Source organism: Corythoichthys intestinalis, chromosome 2, assembly GCF_030265065.1.
Source record: "Corythoichthys intestinalis isolate RoL2023-P3 chromosome 2, ASM3026506v1, whole genome shotgun sequence".
NCBI lineage: Eukaryota > Metazoa > Chordata > Actinopteri > Syngnathiformes > Syngnathidae > Corythoichthys > Corythoichthys intestinalis.
The window spans coordinates 44627071-44649320 of NC_080396.1; the positions used below are offsets into that span (position 1 = coordinate 44627071).

Sequence of the window (22250 nt, forward strand, 5' to 3'; positions counted from 1 at the left end):
TTTTTTTTGTTTGTTTGTTTTTTTTTTTGAGAAAAAAAATTATCACTAGTTACTTTGCCAAGTAACTAATTACTCTTACATTCAGGTAACTGAGTTACTAACGCAATTACTTTTTGGGAGAAGTAATTTGTAACTGTAATTAATTACTATTTTAAAGTAAAATTAACAACACTGGTCCAGACAAGGGCAAACGTTCATCTTAAAAAAGGAAAACAATCCGAAGACAAGGTAACAGCACAATGGCTTGTGATCATGTGATTGTCCTGACTCAAACTTGAAGCTGATATAAGAGATTTTTTTTTAATGTTGGGCAAAAAGAAGGATTAAACTTCTCCTGCTGTGGCAGTAATTTTAGCTGATTTCCAGTTCAATATAAAATGTTATTGTATTGAAAATTATACATTGCATGACTATCTTATCCAACTTCACCCAATACTTTAGGTGGCAAGTATAGAATACTGTACAATGTAATTAATATTAGGTCTAACATTGCTATTGTCTATCACCGCTGCTTTCATGCTTGATGCCTGGGTGCATTGTGCTGCTAACAAAGTGACTATGCACCATACATCCCATCAGTAAACAGAACCAATGAACATCATCAGTCACCAGAGAGCAGGAGATCAAACAGTGCTGCATCCCTCTGGGTTGCTATGCAACACAGTGACACAGAGACTAAAGAACTCTCATGGTGTATTCATATAGCATCAGTGATCAAAATAAGTTTCAGGACCATGCTTAAATTAAAATGTTCACAATTGGAGTACAAGTGGTGTGGTAATGGGAAAATGCACAACACGTACTAATAATATATTTTTTAAATGTCTATAGTTGGCTATGTCTGAACATCGGAGACGTAGGAATGGGTGGCAGCACTGCTTGATTTCTGTACATAATTGTAGTGGCACTGGGCCAGTAAGCCGTCAAATGCACAGCGACCGGATTCCCTACTTCACACAAGTCACAGTGACAGAGCATGACAGCATCGCAGCGTCGCAAGAATCCCAGAGGCAAGATCCCCCTGGCCGCCAAGATGAAAGACAGACAAAAAAAATAAATAAATAAAAACGGGGGGAAAAAAAGAAAGAAAAAACAGGCATCAGCGAGGGGGACACAAATGGAGGATTGAAGAGATGAGCTTACTGCATATCTATCCTTTCCAAGTGTTGATTTAATTCTATAAGAGATGCTCAAAGAGGCTTTTTGTATATGTATGTGAGAATTGTTACAATCCCCACCAAAGGTATTAGAGCAGTGAGGCCAATTCCTTCATTTTGCTCTGCGTTGAAAACATCAAGTTTGAGATCAAGCCTATGCCATGTGTATGCATCGACATACTGTATATTTTACAGTATTTGCAATAGGATCAAATTTGTAGGTGAAAGTTTTGGGACAGCTACAATTTGAAAAAGATAAGACATACTCTTTCTTTGCTTAATCCAATGATGTATTGACATTATAAAACTTGTATTCTTTTGTGATGCTTTTAATGGATCCTTGAGGCAGAAGTTTCGGAGCAATACATCTAATAGAACCAGATTAAAGAACATTTTCTAACCAAAAGCTGTCATTGCCTTAAAGAAATAAAAAATAACAACAGCAGGCCATCCTGTTGTTGTGACTGTTTGGGTTTCTAAAGAACAATTCCATTCTTTAACCTATAAATACATTCATTTTATTTTATTCTTCATTGATCTGTATAGGTATTTTAGAGTTCCTTTCTATTTTGTTGTGCTTCTTGTCAAATGATATTTAAGGAATTCTGATTCTAAAGCAGGGGTGGGCAAACCGGTCCTCGAGGGCCGCAGTGGGTCCTGGTCTTTGTTCCAACTGACCCAGCACAGAGAGTTTAAATAGTTTATCCAATGAGGTTTCAGCAGAAATGAGAAGCACCTGCCAGCAATCGACTGATTGGTCGAATCTTCAGATTGGCGAAAAGGTGTCCTCTTAATGGGTTGCAACAAAAACCCGCACCCACTGCGGCCCTTTGTTTGCCCACCCCTGTTCTAAAGGATATTCTTGACAGCTCTTTTGTCGGGGTGATGTTCGCAACTTTTTTCTTTTCTATCAAAGCTCTAAAACATACATGTCCAAAGTCCGGCCCGGGGGCCAAATGCGGCCCGCAGTCAAATTTCATCCGGCCCCCACCCTCTGTCATAAAATCAATTACGTCTGGCCCGCACACAGACTTAATAACTTGGTCAGCAGTGCTGCTACCAGCATATGAAGTAGCTTACACGCTAAATGCTGCTCCTCATTTACCCACTAAAAGGCAGCAGCACTCTAAGCAACATTACCCCGTGTGACCCTTCCAATTTTCTAAAATGAAGACAAGAAAAAAAAGAAAGTTGACTGTGACGGCCGACGCTTCAAGGATAGGTGGAAATTGGACTATTTCTTCACTAAAATACGCAACAACTCGGTCTGCCTCATTTGCAAAGAGACGGTAGCTGTTTTTAAAAAGTTCAATGTGAGGCGATAATTCCAAACAAGACACGCTGACATGTACGATAAGATTATAGGGAAGATACGCAGCGAGAAATTGAAGCAACTTAATGCTAGTTTAATTTCACAGCAGCAGTATTTCACAAGAGCCCGAGAGTCAAAAGAGAACGCCACAAAGGCTAGTTGCGAGATTGTTGAAATTATTAATTAAAAAAATAATAATAAAGCAAATGTGACACACAGAATGGCTTGCTAAAATTTGCTTAAATATATTGTTCTACATAAAGGACGTCAGCCAAGGTCGGCCCCCCACATTTTTACCACACCAAATCTGGCCCCCTTTGCAAAAAGTTTGGACACCCCTGCTCTAAAAGGTTTAAGACCTTTCGAGGCCAAGGAAGAGGCTGATAAAAGTGGCGATCGTGCCCTCTACAGAAAGACACGTAAACTACTGACAAAAGAAATCAACATCGTAAAGAGAGGCTGTGCAGAAAAGCTGAAAAATGTTAGGTGCTAATGACTCTGGACCATAAATGTGGCGGCCAGTAACTCAACAATTAGACTAGGTCAACTCCCACACAGAGAATAATAGGAGGCTGGCTGGCGACCAGAATAATTTCTACTACAGGTTTGAAAAAGATACTGTCTCACTGCTCATCCACCCTGCACCATCGATTAAAACAACAAACGGCTCAAGTCTTCACGTATATCTTCAGCAAACCCTTGGAACTGTTTTGAGTCCCAGCCATCTTCAAAGGTCCTGCCATCATCCTGATACTTAAGCAACCTGCAATCTCAGGACTAAATGATGACAACCTGTTGCACTGACATCTGTTGTGATGAAGTCCTTTGAATGCCTCCTGCTAGACCACCTCAAGAGTGTCACAAGACCCCTGCTGAACCCTCTGCAGCTGCCTACTATTGCAAATCACAGTTAACATGGGGGTGTACTTCATTCTGCAACACCTTGACATCATAGGAACCTATGCACGCATCCTGTTTGTGGACTTTACTAAATAATCAACAATATTATTCTTGGACTTGCATCTCCGAGCTCCTCCAGTTCAGTGTCACCCGGGCCATCTGCCAATGGAGTAATAGCTTCCTAGCAGGCAGAATGCAGCAAGTGAGGCTGGAGTAAACTTCATCCATATGCACCATCATCACTGGGGCGCCTAAGGATGTGTCCTTTCTCTGCTACTATTCTCCATTTAGTCTACACAAATGAAAGAACCTCAACAGAAACAGTGGGGCAAATAAGTATTTAGTCAACCACTAAATGTGCAAGTTCTCCCACTTGAAAATATTAGAGAGGCCTGTAATTGTCAACATGGGTAAACCTCAACCATGAGAGACAGAATGTGGAAAAAAACAGAAAATCACATTGTTTGATTCTTAAAGAATTTATTTGCAAATCATGGTGGAAAATAAGTATTTGGTCAACACCAAAAGTTCATCTCAATACTTTGTTATGTACCCTTTGTTGGCAAAAACGGAGGCCAAACGTTTTCTGTAACTCTTCACAAGCTTTTCACACACTGTTGCTGGTATTTTGGCCCATTCCTCCATGCAGATCTCCTCTAGAGCAGTGATGTTTTGGGGCTGTCGTTGGGCAACACGGACTTTCAACTACCTCCACAGATTTTCTATGGGGTTGAGATCTGGAGAATGGCTAGGCCACTCCAGGACCTTGAAATGTTTCTTACGAAGCCACTCCTTTGTTGCCCTGGCTGTGTGTTTGGGATCACTGTCATGCTGAAAGACCCAGCCACGTCTCATCTTCAATGCCCTTGCTGATGGAAGGATATTTTCACTCAAAATCTCTCGATACATGGCCCCATTCATTCTTTCCTTTACACAGATCAGTCGTCCTGGTCCCGTTGCAGAAAAACAGCCCCAAAGAATGATGTTTCCACCCCCATGCTTCACAGTGGGTATGGTGTTCTTCGGATGCAATTCAGTATTCTTTCTCCTCCAAACACGAGAAGCTGTGTTTCTACCAAAAAGTTCTATTTTGGTTTCATCTGACCATAACACATTCTCCCAGTCCTCTTCTGGATCCTCCAAATTGTCATGCCACGTCGCTTCCTGTTTTATTTTGAAGGTTTCACCCCCTTCATAGTCGCGTACTTGCCCTTCCTCTTGTCAGCTAATCACCTATTGTTTCCACCTGTTCCACATTACCTTGTGTGTGTATATAATGCCCTAGTTCCCCTTGTCTTGTGCAGAAGTGTCTTTCATGTAAGGTCAGTCGCGTCAGCCTCTCGTCATAGCCATCAGTTATTCTGTACATTATCCTCCATTTGGAGTGCTTTGTGTTTGTAACTTTTATCCTACCCAGCTTGAATTTTTCCTCCTTTTGGAGCGCTTTATGTTTTTGCCTTACCTCCCGTTTGGAGCGCTTTTTGTTTGAAACCTTATTTTGTTTCGGGATACGAATACGAACTTTTTAACTGCAGCATCTTTAAGATATGCTAATGGAGCTGGAATTAACGAGGACAGCGGGAGAAAGCCCGTCTGAATGCCGCCGAGGGTCTAATAATGTCGGGTGAAAGTTTGGCTCCCTTCAGCTCTGCTGTCTGATTCCTCGTTTGCTTAACCTTTGTTAATATTTTTCTAATCATTTTATAAATTGTCATTTATTGACCTGTTTCTCACATGCACAAATTGTTTTAAATAAAACAAGAAATGGAGTCATGCTGTCCATTTTTTTTTTTTTTTTTGCGATCATTATCTGCCATAAAAAAGAATGACATACTATTTTTTATTATATGTACGTACCTTGTAGTATTTCCTTGAAACAACAAAATCTGTGTCAGCCCTTCTGCCTTCGGTAAATGTAATATAATGTGTAATTTCATCTCATATTGGTCACTCAAGTGGCCGGTGTATCAATCTATACTTTACATTAACACGGGCTGTCAAGTTATAGTTTTGTCCATGAATGATCAACGAAGGGATAAGAACAATCATACAATCTCCACCTATGTCTCATCAATGTCGTGCTGAATCAATTCATGGAGATTCAGTGAGTTCCTCTGCTTTAATTTTGCGGTTTTAATTTTGACAAAACACTGCTTACTTCAACCGTAATTCATGTAGTTTTTTTCTGAACCGGAAGTTCGAGACAGACATTGTCCAAGATGGAGCCACCCATATTTCGCTCAGGAAACGTGTCTATACCTGTCAAATTCCTGAAATTTGCAAACGATACCACAGTCGGCTTACTTGAGAACAGTGACGGGTCTGCATATTAACAGGAAACCAACCCTAGCTGTCAAAAGATTGACCAATCACTGTGATCATAAAGATGGTTGTATGTGAGACTCCCATTTGATCATAAGCTTATAAAATTCTCAGCCCACCCCGTCTGGCACCAACAACAATGCTCGTTCAAAGTCTCTTAAATCATCTTTCTTCCTCATTCAAATGTCGCGTTTGAAAAGCAGCAGATCGTCTTGACAATGTCTTCATGCCTAACTGCATTGAGCTGCCGCCGTATTATTGGCTGACTAAAAATTTGCGTTAACGAGCAGTTGGACAGGTGTTCCTAATAAAGCGGTCAGTAAGTGTATCTATTGTATACAATAAGTTAATTTCAACTAAATATTTTTTATGACCCTGGCAGTTATATTTTCTTTGTAAAAACCATGTGGACTTGATGTGTTGTGCAATGCAGCCCCTTGAGTGTAGGACCTTTTCAGATTTTGTGTGTGGGTGTTTGTTGTGTGCACAGGCATTTGATGTTTGCTTTTAAAGAATATCAAGCAGGATATTAGAGGGAAGCAAATGTTGATGCCTTGGTGGAAACCTTCAGCAGTCAATCACTGACTGTCATTACCGTATGTAACCTTTTCAACCGCGGGATTGAGAGGTTTCACTTATTGTTGAATATGAAAGAATCCAGAGGTTAATTTTTAAAAGCCTTTCAATCATTAGTATTAATTAAGTATTCATTAATGTACAAATTCATTGCCACTTTAAGTGTTACTACCAGAACATTTGCTGTCAGGTTGCGTCATTCCTGTTAGTTCTTGGGCTCAATGCAATCTAGTAGCTCAGAGTACACCACCTGACAAATCCGCTTTAGATTTTGAAAATAATGATTTCAAAAGTGGGAAGAGCTTAATTTCTGAAATGAAAGAAACAAGTTTTCCTTTTTTCTACCTGAGATTTTTTGCATTTTTCCCAATCAGAGTTTTAAATTTTAAGTTGCAGGAAGCCTGCCTTGGCTAGTGACTAGAGCTTTCCCGACTAGTCGACGTCATTGATGACGTAAATGCATTGACAGGCAAAACATACCGTCAATGGGTAATGACAGCTTTTTAAAAAAATTACATGCGGATAAAGTTTAGAATGGCGGGCGCTCGTGATACAAACAGTGAAAGCGGCATAAAGCCAAAAAAGCAGACCAGACCGGCCAAAGCCTGGAATTATTTCAAGGAAAATATGGAGGGTGCCACTGTGTGTACTCTTTGCCAAGCTGAGCTCGCATACCACGGTAGCATGTTGGCTATGAACGAACACTTGAAGCGCCGTCCCCCAGGTGTAATTTTGGAAGACAACATGAAACAACAAGCTAGCGGATTGTAAGTCCATGCAACTTTCTAATGAATTTTTTTTTAATTGAAGTTGCATTTATTTGCGTCGTATCAACGTGCATCATTAAGTTTTTTCCCCACGTACTTCACGTTGTTAATCTACTATGCTGCTGCTCCCGAAAGCTGTAGATCTCGACATCTCTGTGCACAGCATGCAGATTGTATTTATTAGGATCTTGCTCCCATTTGGGGGAAAAAATATATATATATATATATATATATATATATATATATCCTGTATATACATAATATAATAAATATATATGAATTGTTTGTGATTTATTATTGATATTTATTTTATTTATTTATACGTTAATAAAGAATTTAGGTGTTCCTAAATGTTAACAAAAACTTCATTATTAAATTAGTAAAAAAATAAATAAATATTGGATTAGTCGACTAATCATAAAAATAGTTGGCTGACTAATCGGGAGAAAATTAGTAGTTTGGGACAGCCCTACTAGTGACCCATTACACGTAAATCCACAGGTGACCCCTGATCTTAATCAGCCAGTTAGATATGGTCGATTCCATGTGTTGAGAATGGCTGTTGTTTTCAAAAATCAACAGGGAGAAACAGCAATAATCCACTTGGCAATAAGACGCTTCATGGATACTTTTTAGAGTCGAGCCCCATCAGTTGACTAGAAAGTTCCTATAGACATTGCGCCACGCGTTCCCACAGGGGGCCGGGCAGAGCTTCGTGCAGCTTTCACTCTATAAACTTAAACACACTTTGCGTTCAAACGCCAAATTTAGGTGGAAAAACACGTACGTTTTACTGCATACAAGCAGGCAGGAGTGTCTCAAGAGTGATTTTGTCGAGGATTCAAGGTAATTATTTTAAAAAATAGCACCATGCACGCACTTTGAAACGTGAAAAAATATGAATGGGAAAAAAATTGCGTAACTTTAGCTTGAAATATTTACTTAAAATGAATGATAACTGCCCGTTTTGTTTTTTTTTTTTTGCTTTTAACCAAGAATCTAGACAGTTTTACGTTCATATCTATAGAAACTCTGGGATTTACGCATTTATTTGCAAGAACTTTCAATTTAATATGATCTTTGTTTTGTGACAGCCGCCACGTTGGATTACACAGTAGCGTGTAACTTTAGCTTGAAATATTTACGTACTATAATGAATGATAACTGTCCGTTTTTGGCTTTTAACCAAGAATCTAGACCAGGGTTCACTAAATCCGGACCTGAGTGCCACTTTTCCTGTCGTGTTTTCCATGTCTCCCTCCTCCAACACAACTGAATCAAAATAATCAGGATCATTATCAGGCTTCTGGAGAGGTTGCTGATGACATAATAATGTATCCCTACACAATAGCGTAACTTTACATTCAAAGGATCAGGTAATTTTTGGCCAACTGCCCGTTTTTTTGGCCAAAAAAAATGTAATTTAGACATTTCTGCGTCGATACAATTTCCCCCCCCCCCCGCTTTTTACGTGTTTTATTTTATGTAAAATTTCAATCTAAAAATGACGATAAGCCGGCAAGACATGCCTCCGTGCTAAGGCAATCGTAAGATCGGAATTCAAGCTAAATGAGTCGTGATTGTATATAGAAAAATGCTAATTTTGTTTTTGTTTAGTAAAATTAAGATGATTCTGCATGCTTTCTTCTAGTATTAAGTTTCTGATGTGAAAATGTTGAAAACTTAAAAATAAAAAAATAAAAAAACCCTAAGTCACTATTTCGGGCAAAAACTGATATGTTAAATATTGCTATTGACCCTGAAAATATAGGTGATTATCTCTGCATTTGGTGATTTTTGTGCATCTAGCGTAAAATTATACAAATAAATATAAAAATATATTCATAGCCATCTTTAGTTTTGTTATACTTATAAAAATAATTAATCGGGATTTTATTAGGGAACGACTTTGCAAATTTTTTTTTTTATGTCGCTGCTTATGTCGCTTTTTGAAAATAGGCCCTCTACGTATCGGCCTCGAGCCCCGTGTCTCGTCAACTGATAATGAAGTCCATGGCCTTTTGTTTTCCCACATTTGATTTATTAACTATTACTACCTTTCAGACTCTGCAGCTGCCCTGTAATTTATGCATGGGTCCATCATTAGAATAAAGTAGAACTCTAACCATTTAGAAGTTGCACAGCACTATTGGCGTAGCAGTCTTCTACTTTCTAATTGCACATCTTTCTTAATTGGTGCAATACTGGTCAATTAACCTCTGAAAGTCACATCCCAAAGTTGATAGTGAAAATCACTGAAATTACAGTACAGAGAACATGTACCAAGAAAATCTTAATTAGCAGGCTCGATCCATAGCTTGTGTTACATTTATGGATTGGAATACTTTGATTGCAAATGACTGGACATGTTGTCTTTTCTGTTGAGATAGAAGCCCAGGAACAAAATTAATTAATTTAGCAGGGAGCCAGCACATATACACACTAGGGATTGTCAGTAGCACAGAGAGGATCAAAACATTGGAGGTTGAACTGCAATAGTGCATGAAGACTTGAGAGACCAACAATCTTGTAAAATGATAGCATAATGTATTTCTTGAGATTCTTGAGCATCTGAGGGATTAATTCCACATGCATGATGTTTTGCTATTTATTTAGATTTGAAAAAAAAAAAAGATGACCTTGGAATTACAAATGAAAATAATTATGACATATGGAATATGGCTAGTTAAAAATAAAGAACAAAAAGAGGTGTACAGAAAACTCAGCTCTGTTTGACTTTATTTATCTGAAGAAAGAGATTCTCTTTCCAGGCAGAAGCAGTAATCATTTCAGTACTGTCACTGTAGTGTTTGTGTTTATCAGGTGAATAATTTCATTTAAATTTACTTTGTAAATAGGATAAATAACAGGTGAATAAATTAATTTATATTTATTTTGTAAAGGGGGTAAATTGGCTTATATTTTTATAGACAAGTAGTTTGGCCAGGCCAAATTTTTTTGTGAGGCGAGGCTTAAGAGTAGATGGGCAAATGTCTGCAAGGAGGGCAAAACAATATTGCTCAGATCAACCACCGCATCCTCTGTGAAAAACAGCACCAAAGAGAGCTTTACCTCAACATTACAGAGATCAATAAGGTATTTGACCAGGTTATTAAAAAACAAAAAAAATGGCATACACGGTGATCCAGACCACTGAACAGCTCTAAACACACAGAGTAACCTGTGCAGCATAGTGTATGCTGATTGTACAATTAAGCACTGCTTCCACAACTCAATAAGTCGTACATAGTTTCCTCATTTCATTGACATTTTTCGATATTATCCTGTCAAGAACCGTAAATCTCATGATGATGCCTGATGATATCTAACTGTGTACCTGGCTTAGCATCTCAACAGAACCTCCACAAAATATGGGATGGAAATCAACAAACAGAAAATTAAAATCACAATAAAATAAATATGGGGCCAGTGCAACAGACATCTCAATTGCGACACACTCAAGCATCCCAGAACCAACCTTAGGTCCCTTACATCTCAAAGAGGAATGAACAGAGGAGAAGTCCTGGGGAAATTGGAAGAGTAAAGACACAGAATAGAAAATTTCCTAGATGTTAAAAAACGAGTAACTTTTCAACATGTCACTGTCCATTCAGTCGCACTGAGAAATGACATCAACTCAGATCAATTCACTCACTAGTTCTTACCTCTTGTAAACGCTGGATATGTTCCCTGCACGTCTCTAAGTCGCTGTCACCTGGAACTACTATAATTCCAAGTGGAATAGCTGGGGACACAGAGATACAAAAACAATTTACTGAGCAGAACTTATTGAAGGCAAGTGCAATAAATATGAAACTACACACATAATACCAGGATTTTGAGTTGACTTAAAAATGTTTTCAACCAATGACGTGACCTACAGTTTATAACTGAAATTTGAAAAAAGAAAACTAATGCAGAGTGGAGTGAAGGTTTCATTTTTTGGGCTCTTTTCCAGAAGAGCAAAAAACGTACAGTAAAGTGTGGTGTGACAGCATCATGGTTTAGCTCCTAGTCAGGGTGTACACTTCCAACTATCAGAATGGCCAAAAAACCTTTAGGCTTCTGTGTAAGTCAGGGGTATATATATCAGGGTTCGTACACATTTTTCATGTCCAAATTCAAGCACTTTTTAAGGACTTTCAAGCCCAATTTTCCAGTATTTAACTTTTTAGCGTTATCCCGATTTTGTTGTTTTTTTAAACGAGGAGACAGAAATAAACTATGGTGCCTTCTCACTAGTACATAAACGTCTTTCAAAATGTTCTACCACAACGGAGGCTCGAGATATATATTTTGAAAGGGGCTAACTCTGAACCCCACTAGTCTAGGGTGGAAAACTGAGCGCATCCAATAGCAGAGGTACTGGTGTAGTGATAGCATTCTGTTCAGTGGACAGATAATTAACGGCCTAGGAAACCTTGAAAGACGCGCTTTCTTGAAGTTTGGGACACTCGAAAAATGGCTCTCACTCCTCCAATTGATAAGCTACATTAATCTATTTACATGTGTGTGGAATTGTAGTTCACAATAACAAAGCACTATTCCATTCTCGCCGAAACTAGTAAAGCTCTTTCTAAGGCTATTACACTCTCCTGGCCCTTAAAATAAGATAAGTGGCTGTTTTCTTGTGCAATAAGTGTAATCGATAGAGAGCCAGGCGAGTAGGTAGACCTTGTGACGACGAAGCCGAGTGGAGTGGCTCACAGCCAGTTTAAATGGCGACTGGCAAAGGAGGTGGTGAGGTCGCGGGGAAAAAATGTAACAAAAAGAGGAACTGGTCGTGCGATAAAAGTATTATACTAAACCACATCAAATTAACATGTATGCATTTGAATACTACTCTATTTGTCTACTGTTTGCTTGATTTAACTCCAAACTACTCACACACTCACTCAATATACACTTTACTCTTGGGAGCGACAATGTGGCGCGGGACATTATGGTAAAGCAACTTCAGAACGAGTGTTTAGCAGCGATGGAGCAAATTTATTTTCCTTCTTTTAACAAGTTATATATTTAGACAGGTTGCTGAGAAATAATAAAATAGTATTTACGCAAGCATTTTTAAAACCTTGATAACATGACAGTAAATCTTAGCATTTTCAAGGATTTCAATAACCTGTAGGAACCCTGATATATACATATATAAATATAGGCTAATAACAGGCAGGAGCTTGTCTCCTTGAAAAGTAGATCTTGGAGGCATGTTGAATGACTACAATGGGAGTATGTCATACTCCCATGTGATACATTAAAACTGTTCAGACCAATCGGACATTCAGATTTCCATTCCCCGTGTCAAGCAGTTGAACAGGAAAGCAGTTGAACAGGACAGGTTACAAGAAAAGAAAAAGAAGATAAAAAGAAAAGTAGATCTTGGAGCAAAATTGCAAGTACCACTGGTGTAAGTGATTACTGAACTTTGATTTGAGGCTTTTGAAAATGGGCCTATTTGTGGCATTGGCATAGCGATGACTCTCTTCTGACGACTTGACCACGAAGCCCATTTTTCTTCAAGTGCCTCCTTACTGTGCAAGTGTGCATGTTTTATAAGGGTAGACGAGATATTCTGTAATAGCAAGATGCTATGAAGAGCAAAATGCATTTTTACCGCGTCCGCTGTGAGGTAACAATGATTGATTTGCATGATTTAAAAAAAAAAAAAATGAAGAATAAAGAAAAAATTAATAATGATTAATGACAAATGATGTACTGGAGTCAGAAACAAAACAGAATTTCAACATATTCCCTTCTGTGATTCTTTACTGCGGTATCATATTCCTAGGGTTCTTCAATTTATATGCATATTCTTCACCATAGATTAGTCCCACGGCACTGTGATACACATACTAATTGCAGTACATGCAAATCACAGAAAAAGATTCCCAACATCACAATGCATGTAGTGTTGCGACTACACCACCTGGCGTCAGCGCCCAGAACTACAAATAGAGTAAAATTGCAATACAACAATAAAGTGTATGTAGACTTGGAACCATCAATGCATTTAAAGGACCACTAAAACAAGCCAAGCATTTTCTGTGATCTGGCCATACTTGATAAAGGCAAGAGCGACTTGATGAAGGCACAAATGAAAATGGTCTTGTTGACTTTCAGGTCAAAGCTCTGCTCTTCAGTCATCACTGGGCAGTACCAAAATCCCAATATATCCCAATATCATTTAGTTGATGATCCTCAACCACACCACCTTGCCATAATGAGAATGTCACATAGCAACAACGTATCATTCTTGTTTCATTAGTAAGTCACTGCCCATTACAGTGCATAGGAAACTAACTGCAAGTACCACTATCACAAAATGAGAGGTCTAAGGCTGGCCGACCAATTTTGTATAACAGTGCTTCTGGGTAGTCACAACAATAATATGTACACATATTACATAGAATACAGTATATAATAGGTCTTCACAATCAGGAAAAGGTTTTCACTTGAAAATCGACCGAATCCTTGAGTACCTCTGCACATATCAAACTCATTGTTTAAGTCACACTTAAATACTTATGATATTTTGACTGTAATTGGTTAATTCTAAACAGCATATAAGAGGGTGTGCACACATGTGCAACTCCATAATCGCTATTTATTTGCACTCTACTTTGCAAAGATTTTTTTATTCCCGATTGACCTCTATAGGTTATAGGTAAAATTAATAATAGAAACAATTGATAAAAAATAATCTAACAGATTCACTATAAATGTAAGTAGCATACAGTGTTCTTGACTGAATTTACTTACACGCTTGTCGCAATTTGTCTTTGTCGTAGTTCAGAGCATCATAGTCACTCATGCTGATTCTGTTGACTCGAAGCCTCAGCCTCTCCGGGACCGGCTGTTGACTGAGATACAAACAGCACAATACCAATTTTAGTGAAAGCAATTACTCATTATAATTACTTTAGAAATAGTTGATAAAGTAGCTTGCCTATTTTAAATGGTCAGTGCCTGACTTACTCTTTGAGGTGTAGCAACGATGTTCGCCTTTTGGTTTTCTGGACCATATTGGCCTGGTTTCTAAGGCTGATGTTGATGATGGAGGGAGCGAGTCTACATGGTTCCCCATCCACCTAAATATGAGCAATCAGAATGTGAAAACTGTATACATCGTATTTGATTACCTACACTTAAAAATGTACAAAGACGAAAATGCACAAACATAAATTGATTTTCATTCAATCACTATTTTGGTCTGAAACATCCATTGTCAGAAAATACATAAACATGCTGATTGTTCTTTTAAAAGCATTTAAAAGCAGATGTTGGAAAATGTACTTTTTTATTTGAAGAAAATAATGGATGACTACAGAAATCAGAATATTTGCATTTGAGAGGCTGAAATTAGGAAGGTAAGGGCAAGTTTGTGTTTGAGTGAATGCACGCACGTGTTGAGATGGGAGTCGGCGTGTTGTCAGGTGAGTTTGGAAGTTACCTGTACAGGAAGAGGCTTCGTAGTGGTGAGGGTTACTTCACGGCACTGATTCAACCTCTCGCCATGACCTCCAACCTGAAGTGTAGCCTGCACACAAATGGCACACGAGGACGGCTGTTACAAAGTTTGTGGTCTTTTTTCGTAATTGATAATAAAAAATAGTACATAGTGCAAAGGGGGTAGGGACACTCATAGATGAATTGAATTCTTTCTACAAGATATTTATGTAATTATTTCCGTACCAATGATGTCATGGTGAATCCAATGACTTCTATGTATCCATCGTCATGACGCTGAGGTTCAAAATCATGATGCTCACTTGGGTTTCCCCAAGGTGTGGTACCTGCACAGTACCTGAAAAACCGGCACATGGACACATACACTGACTCTCCATAGCCACCGTCATTTGATTTGGCTTCAGGTTGACATATTATGCAAAACATCCAATTGCTTATATGCAAATATTTTTTATATTTAGTGTCTAGTGGATTATCTTTTATTTTGTGCTCCCTATTTCCAAAAATGTTTGTCAGTAGTAGTAGTAGTAGGTAAATGATTAGAGATGTCATTGTTTCTCTAGTAAAGCTGGGAAAAGGACTTGCCATATTTTAGCTAAGGCCATAATATTGAAGCGCGTTTATATCAAATCCAAAAGTTAAGGAGAGCTGCAGTATTCCTCAGCCATGTTGATTTGTCCTTCAATAAAGAGGCTGAGTTCAAGAGTCATGTAAAAGTGGGACATTTCTATTAGACACGTAACCCTTTCCCTGATTTGGCTGTTGAATTAGAATAAAAATTGTTGATTTAATCTACAGTATGTTACAGTACAGCCACACCTTTACTTTTAGTTCAGTCAAACCCACAAATGGTTGCCAATATTTTGACATTTTGGAAACATTTATATTACAGTTCAAATAAATTAAACCCTGAATTTCGTTAATTATACTTAAAATAACTCCCGTTTTGACAATCACAGAGCAATGTAGAGTATGTAAAAGTGTTTTTTCAAGTCACACTGCATTTGGTGTATCGGTCACTTCCCGGTCTTTTGTTTAATACAACAGCCTTGTCCGGCTGTTTAATCTACCACATTTTTCAGTTTTTTTTTTTTCATAACATGGTTTTAAACATGATCCAACATTGCCGTGCTTCAGGGTGCATCTTGCTTGAATGAAGCTTTTCCAAAGTCGATCACTTACAAAGTAAATTATTGCTTAGAGTCCACATTTTTTTCCCAATCGAGGGTGCTAAAAGACTAACATGGTTTTAAGGATAGTGACTTCAATTGGGTAAAATGTCAATAATATGTTCAACAATTTTAATCAAACATGATGCTATGTCCATTTATTCAGTACAAGCCATTTATATTAAGCCTGAAGGATATATCGTTTAAACATCGCCATCGCGAAGTGCGCATGCGCGATAGTCCCATTGCAAGGACGTGCGATAGTTTTTTGGTTTTTTTTCCAATCCACAAACCTTTGTTCTGTTTCATTCACACACACAGCCTCTCTCACCCCATTTCCCAGCTCTCAGTCACTGCGGCACTTGCTTTTTAAAGTTAACGATGGCTTTGATCTGGCCAAAGAAGCCGGGCAGCAATCTGTCAATCATCGTTTAACTTGTTAAACAGTTTCTGCAAGGAAGCGCGGGCTGGAATGAATGTGTGTGTCTGTGGGGGGAGAATGTGGAGACGTTCCAGACACATAAAATAAACGACAGAAGTGATTATGAGGAGTTTGTAATTTCTACATGTCACTCCAAGAGTCACAGCCATGTTAGGTAAACAGAAGCATTTAATAAAGCCAAGCATTTTTCTACTACAGTACTTTATTCTTGTTTAAAAATGATTCAGTGGGACAGTTATGTTTAAAACTTAACATAATTATTACATTTGAAGTGCTTGAAAAGCATTTATTAATATATATAGATATATATACTTTTTTTAAATCATACTTTCGGGTAAAAAAGTGAGAAAAACATGTCATAGGCTATGTTCTTAATGCACGAATCCGATTTATTCGTGTTTTTCCGACTCGAGTGAGGCATTAACTTGACGGTCTGAACATGACAAGTCGCATAGAACAGGACCATTTCAAATCCGATCTGGGTCACTTTCGTATGTGGTTCAAAGCCGATCCGGGCCACATTTTTCCAGACTGTCGCGGCGGTCTGTACTGTCCAGTCTCTCAAATCAGAATTCATGCAGCAATTACGTCATCGAAAAGCGAGACACACGCTACGGTAGAGGTGCAGCTGTGCGTTATTAGCGCTTAGCTTGCCTTGAACACGGCTTTTTAGGAAGGGTCGGACTTGACAACAGTCATTAAAAAAAATTAAAATGGGTTGAGGATAAGCCTGAGAATGATCGGTTTTCTGTGTGCTCCATATAAGCAATATTTCAACATTGCTTACATGGCCGAGAGTCGGGGCAAACTGCCCGTATGTGTGTGTGACATGCAGGACAGTGCGTGCATGCTATTGATCCATATACTTTGAATATAAGCCTAAACTGGGATTATTTATGTCTGTTATTTGTGTCCTCTTTTTAAAAAACAAAATATAATATCCCTGGAATGACGGATGACAGCAAGCATATGTGGTCATTTGTTTTGATGCTTGTGCGCATGCGGGTCGTCTTGCTCAGCCCGTGTCGGACTGTGAATTAGTGCGAATGCTTAGTACTTGAAAGGTCTCAATGGACAAAGGCAGTCTGAACGGGCACACCAAAAAACAGATATGACAAAAAATCGGATTTGTGCATTAAGACCTGTAGTATGAACCTAGCCTTATATGTATCTCTTTCCAGTGCTAGATCTGAATAAATACATTGAGCACACACACACACACACACACAAAAAATGGGAGGTTATGCGCTACTTCACAGTTTTTAACTTATCGCGGCGGCTTCTGGTCCCTACTAACCGCGAAAAACGATTGAATACTGTACACTGTGATCATGATGAGTCATCCAAAGTCTTTCCAAACAGCTATTCAAGTCATGTAGTAAAATTTTCTTTAAAAAAAAAAAAAAAAAAAAATTTAATATCGCAATATAATATCGCAATATATCGCAACCCCCCCCAAAAAAAATCGCAGCAATAATTTTTTCCTATATCGTTCAGGCCTAATTTATATGTATTTGATGTTGTTTTATTGTATGTTAAACAAAAGTAAATCTCCATTGAATGTATTTTTGTGTAATACTAATAGTTGTCTGGTGTATTTTTGTGTAATACTCATACTAGTTGTCTGGAATGGATAAGTGTATTTACATTTATTTCCCAAGGAAAATATTGATTTGGTTTCATACAATATGGTTCTAGTCAAACTTTTTTAATGATTATCAACTAATCATTGAAATCATAGCTCCAGTTTACTTAAAATTGAAGAGGTTCTCTGAAAACTTAAAACATTCTAAAGCTATTCATGGTAAGAGTGGAAGCGATGAGGACAAACCTGGGGATGTTGAGAAACACCAAACATTGAAGCTTTAAATCTTGAACCTTTGATGTTAAATCTGTCCCATCACACTGGAAGCAAGCATGCACATACACACACAAGTGCCAGTGAGTATCTTTACAGAAAAGACAACGCCTTGATTGACAGATACTCACCACAACACGGATGTGTTTTGACAGGTCTTTCGAGCTTCCCATGAGAAAATCTGAGAATGCAGTCTGTGTGGCAGTAACAAACACATATTTATAAATGTTTATACTGCAATGCTTTTGAATCCATACCTAGAGCCCGCAAGAAATCCGATTGCTGTTTATCAGTTTTAGCAGGCCATTAACAACACTTGACAAATGATGTATTGTGCTCATTAGCAAATGTTCTTGTTTATAATTTACTTTCTTATCAAGGTTTGCAACACATCCTTAGTTGTTAGTAGAAAGTAGGGAGTGTTTTCACGGCATGTGCACATATATGTGGAACCATTGATCAATTTTTGAATAACATATTTGTACGTACGGTAATGGGATAAGAGTATTTTGAAATTATAGGAAACCATTTGGGGATCATTATAGTGCATTTTCAGTTTAGGTTACCAATATAGGCAAATACAAACATTTGAGAAAGATTGTCCTTTACTTAAAGTTTTTTAACACCAGGAGAAGGATAAAGAACATTCCAACACAAAAATAATCAGAACTAAATTGCTAAAAAATAACTACCAGACTTAATATCACATGCTACACTACCACTAAAAAGACACATTTCCACTGACACTTCAAACCCTAAAATTGATTTTCCATCCGTTTTACGCTTGCAATTTATTTTCTGTATGTGCTTAAAAACATGTTTAGAATCTGTTTAAAAGATGCGTGAACTTTTAAGTGTACATTCTGGCAGGGATAAAATTATAAACAATATTTCTATATGGTCTGTCTGTATTACATACTTTCACCTACTGCATCGTATCATCATATAATAATATAGTCAACAGATAAAATAGATCACTAAAGCAGTTGGTCTAGGGTCACAGAGGTGCTATACTCATTAAAAACCTGTGTAGCATCCAAAAGATTCAACCCCGTTTTTCTCAGGTTTTTTTTTTTTTCCTATTTATAATCAAACATTGATGAGTGGTTGCCATGCCAGTGGCATAGAATGCTCTATATCATAAACCAGCATATCTAAGAAATTGATTTTAGACACTTTCAGAGAATGCACATTTAACTTTGCTGTACATATACTGTATTTGTACAATAATAATAACTACTTTGTTATTCTTAAGATTACCAGACAGTTGTGGCAGTCACTTACTAAAATCAAGTAATACATTTACTTTCAGGAGTTATAGCACAGAGAATATTGTGTGATCTTGCACTCAATGCTCAAAACCACCACACCCTAGTAATGTTTGAAGTACCTGAACTACACCGTTTAGGAGACACACTTAAAACTCAAGTCGGCAGCCTCACAGGGCTGCTATGACTCACACTAATGCTAACGTTTAAATAAATTAACAAATAATGCAATTAAACTGGTATCACTATCAATATGGTATAGAAAAGTATAATATACTGTATACTTCCTAAAAACTCATACTTGGTTCCTTTAAAACAAGGATTTGTTGGTGGTATTATTAATTGTATGCACTTACCCCAGCATAGAACATCTTATTCCTGAAACGACTGTTAAACTTCTCTGGGTTGGCCTCTAAAAGAATGACAGACATACAAATACGATACAGTCATCTTACTGAAAACAGATTAAAATACATATGGCGGAAAACACTCAGGTGACTTGAAGTTCCGCTCTGAGACCCCCAGTTTGGCCAGATTTCAAAATTGTCTGATATGCATGTGTGATACATCATTGGAAAGCTTAAAATCTCAATTTTCTGGGGGAAGAAATTTTTTGAACAGGAGGGCATTTTAGAAAAAAAAACATTTTTTTAAACAGCAAAACCCTAACTGGAGGTGAGAGCACACGAGAGCAGAATTATTGGAAACTGTAATGAGAAAGGTTGACAATTCTGTGGATGTCCACTGTACATGGATCATTGTATCAAAAAAAATATCCTAATTCAGACTCTTCAATAAAATCATGTCTGTGAAATATGGTAGGAAGCCGGAGTGCATGCAAATTCTACAAGGTAAGAAATCCAACCTCGAGAATCAGCACTTTAAGACAAACAGCCTAAATGTAACTACTTTAACGTACTGCCCTAGTGTAATGTCAAGTTACGTAGTGGCACAATTATCAACATCTCTCTTGCACACTGCAGCTTGTAAACATGTTCTTGTGAAAACATAACGTCAGCATGTAACATCTTATGTTGACTGATAATGGTGCAGCCCGGAGTTGTTTTATTTTAAATAAATACGTTTCTGACTCCATACCTCTTGATTCATGGAACTCTAGCGTTACGTGTGCATCGAATCCTAGGCTGAAGTAATTGTTGAACACATCCAGGGGAAGCTACACACAAACAGAAAAAAATACTCTGGTTGTACTCTTTGTGCATACTATCATTCATTTATCAAATTCAGCCAGTCAGCCATTACAAGTAAAGAACAATTATTGCATTACTGAATAATATACTGTTGTTATCTTTAATTGTGACTAGTAAATTAATTTGATTGAATTTGACTAATGATGATCGTAGTAATTGTTGCATCATTGCGATTAAACATCACCAATGGACATGTTCACTAATTCCCTCATTTTCTCAAATGATGCCAATCCAGATGAATCTTTTTGTTTTTTTCACTTTTTGCCCCAAACTTATTCAATGAGGTCCCTAATTACCACTTTGTATTACTGTGGACTCACAGTTAGAACTGGATTTTTCAATTTAAAGGTGTCAATGTTTTATGTCAAACCTTATCAGTTTGCTGCTCATCCACCTCAGCGCCGGCACTCTGGTTGGCTTCAACCAATAGATTCCACCTGTCAAGCTGGACTACAGTTCCATCCTCAACATGAGACAGAATCTTGGATAGAGGTTCATCTGTATAGCCCTGTGCAGAAATATACTGGAAATCAGTCTTTTACTGTAAATAGATTTGCTAAAATTTAATATTTTTCTGGCAACTATTACCTTCACTTGCTAAATTTGAATACATATCTCTAATTTCTATAATATTAAAGCAATTCCATCAGTACTTCTGTTTACTGTGCTACTTCTTAAATACAAAGTGTAAGTGCTTTTGACACCCCTGCTATTGTGACTCACCCCTCCCCAGTTGAGAGTTCGAGCGAGGTCATTTCCTGTCCCAAGTGGTAACACTGCAACAGGTGGTTGAGGATTCAACGCAAGTTCATCAAGGCAGGACAGGATCCATCCCACCTGGTTTTACACATATGCAATTGCACACACAAGAGTAAAAATACTAGGAAGATATTAATAGCACAAGTTGCATCGGCATTGTGTACTCGACACGACAAAAAATTTATGGTTGAGTTCCGTCAGAAAGGGATTGACTTATGAATTTTGGCTCTTATGTTCTCCCTCTGACGTGCCTATTTTCCATGAATGCAATATGAAAGCTACAATTGTCAATCAAAACTGAACATCTCAGTAAATTTAGCACATTCCATACAGCTACAATTTGATTGTGTGTTCACTTCAATTACTTACTGTTCCATCTCCTCCGCAGGCCAGAATCCTGAGATTATGAACTTTACGATACAGCTCCAAACTAGATATTTAATCCAAGTTAGTAGTTAATCAGAAAAGCAAATTTAAATACATCAGTAAATAGTTACCCCTCTTTGGGTCCTCCTTGGCTCAGGTCAAAAACCTGCCTCGGGTTCAGATACCACATAAAAGACTGAAGGATTTTAGTGCCCTGTTTGATGGAAAATAAAACATAGTCAAACATAATATATAGTATTAAGATTCCCTGTTTCTCCTGAAACAAATAATCTTAAAAACCTGGTTTCCTCCACTTTTGGGGTTGACAAACACCACCAGCGGTTTCATCAATGGCGAAGGAATGGGCCGTACGATGAAGGGCTTCCATTGTCGTACATCCTGTGAGTGAACAAATTCATGCAAATAAAAATGACAATTTCCTCAGAAGTGTGAATGATAAAAGTCATAACTAATTCAAAATTAAAGGAAGAAAAACAAGTAAGCACATCATTGTGGATAAATACATCAGTCTCAGAGCAATCCCTAAATAGGGTAAAAACATCATTTTTAGAGGCTCTTTGGACAAAAGGCATAGTTTTAAATTCCCAAATTGGCCCAATTGTAGGTTTTTCTTTGGTGTGCTTTGCATGCCTACCCTCCATTATTCACTGCAACT

General features: G+C 37.8%; 1 protein-coding gene across 5 annotated transcripts in view; it reads right to left on the bottom strand.

Moving 5' to 3' along the window:
- LOC130912452 (diacylglycerol kinase zeta-like) overlaps positions 1–22250 on the bottom strand; it is a 115374-nt gene that overhangs the window by 39613 nt on the left and 53511 nt on the right. For 4 of the 5 annotated variants that reach the window (XM_057830552.1, XM_057830553.1, XM_057830557.1 and 1 more), the window contains 15 exons: positions 21875–21973; positions 21706–21788; positions 21578–21638; positions 21173–21286; positions 20820–20957; positions 20337–20415; positions 19595–19650; positions 18102–18164; positions 17944–18017; positions 14727–14838; positions 14485–14571; positions 14010–14122; positions 13794–13894; positions 10700–10779; positions 10513–10557 (listed from right to left, as the gene is read on the bottom strand). In XM_057830552.1, the coding sequence (XP_057686535.1) occupies positions 10513–10557; positions 10700–10779; positions 13794–13894; positions 14010–14122; positions 14485–14571; positions 14727–14838; positions 17944–18017; positions 18102–18164; positions 19595–19650; positions 20337–20415; positions 20820–20957; positions 21173–21286; positions 21578–21638; positions 21706–21788; positions 21875–21973 (1305 nt within the window). The remainder of the gene's footprint in view (positions 1–10512; positions 10558–10699; positions 10780–13793; positions 13895–14009; positions 14123–14484; positions 14572–14726; positions 14839–17943; positions 18018–18101; positions 18165–19594; positions 19651–20336; positions 20416–20819; positions 20958–21172; positions 21287–21577; positions 21639–21705; positions 21789–21874; positions 21974–22250) is intronic. The other variant, XM_057830554.1, reaches the window with a different exon arrangement.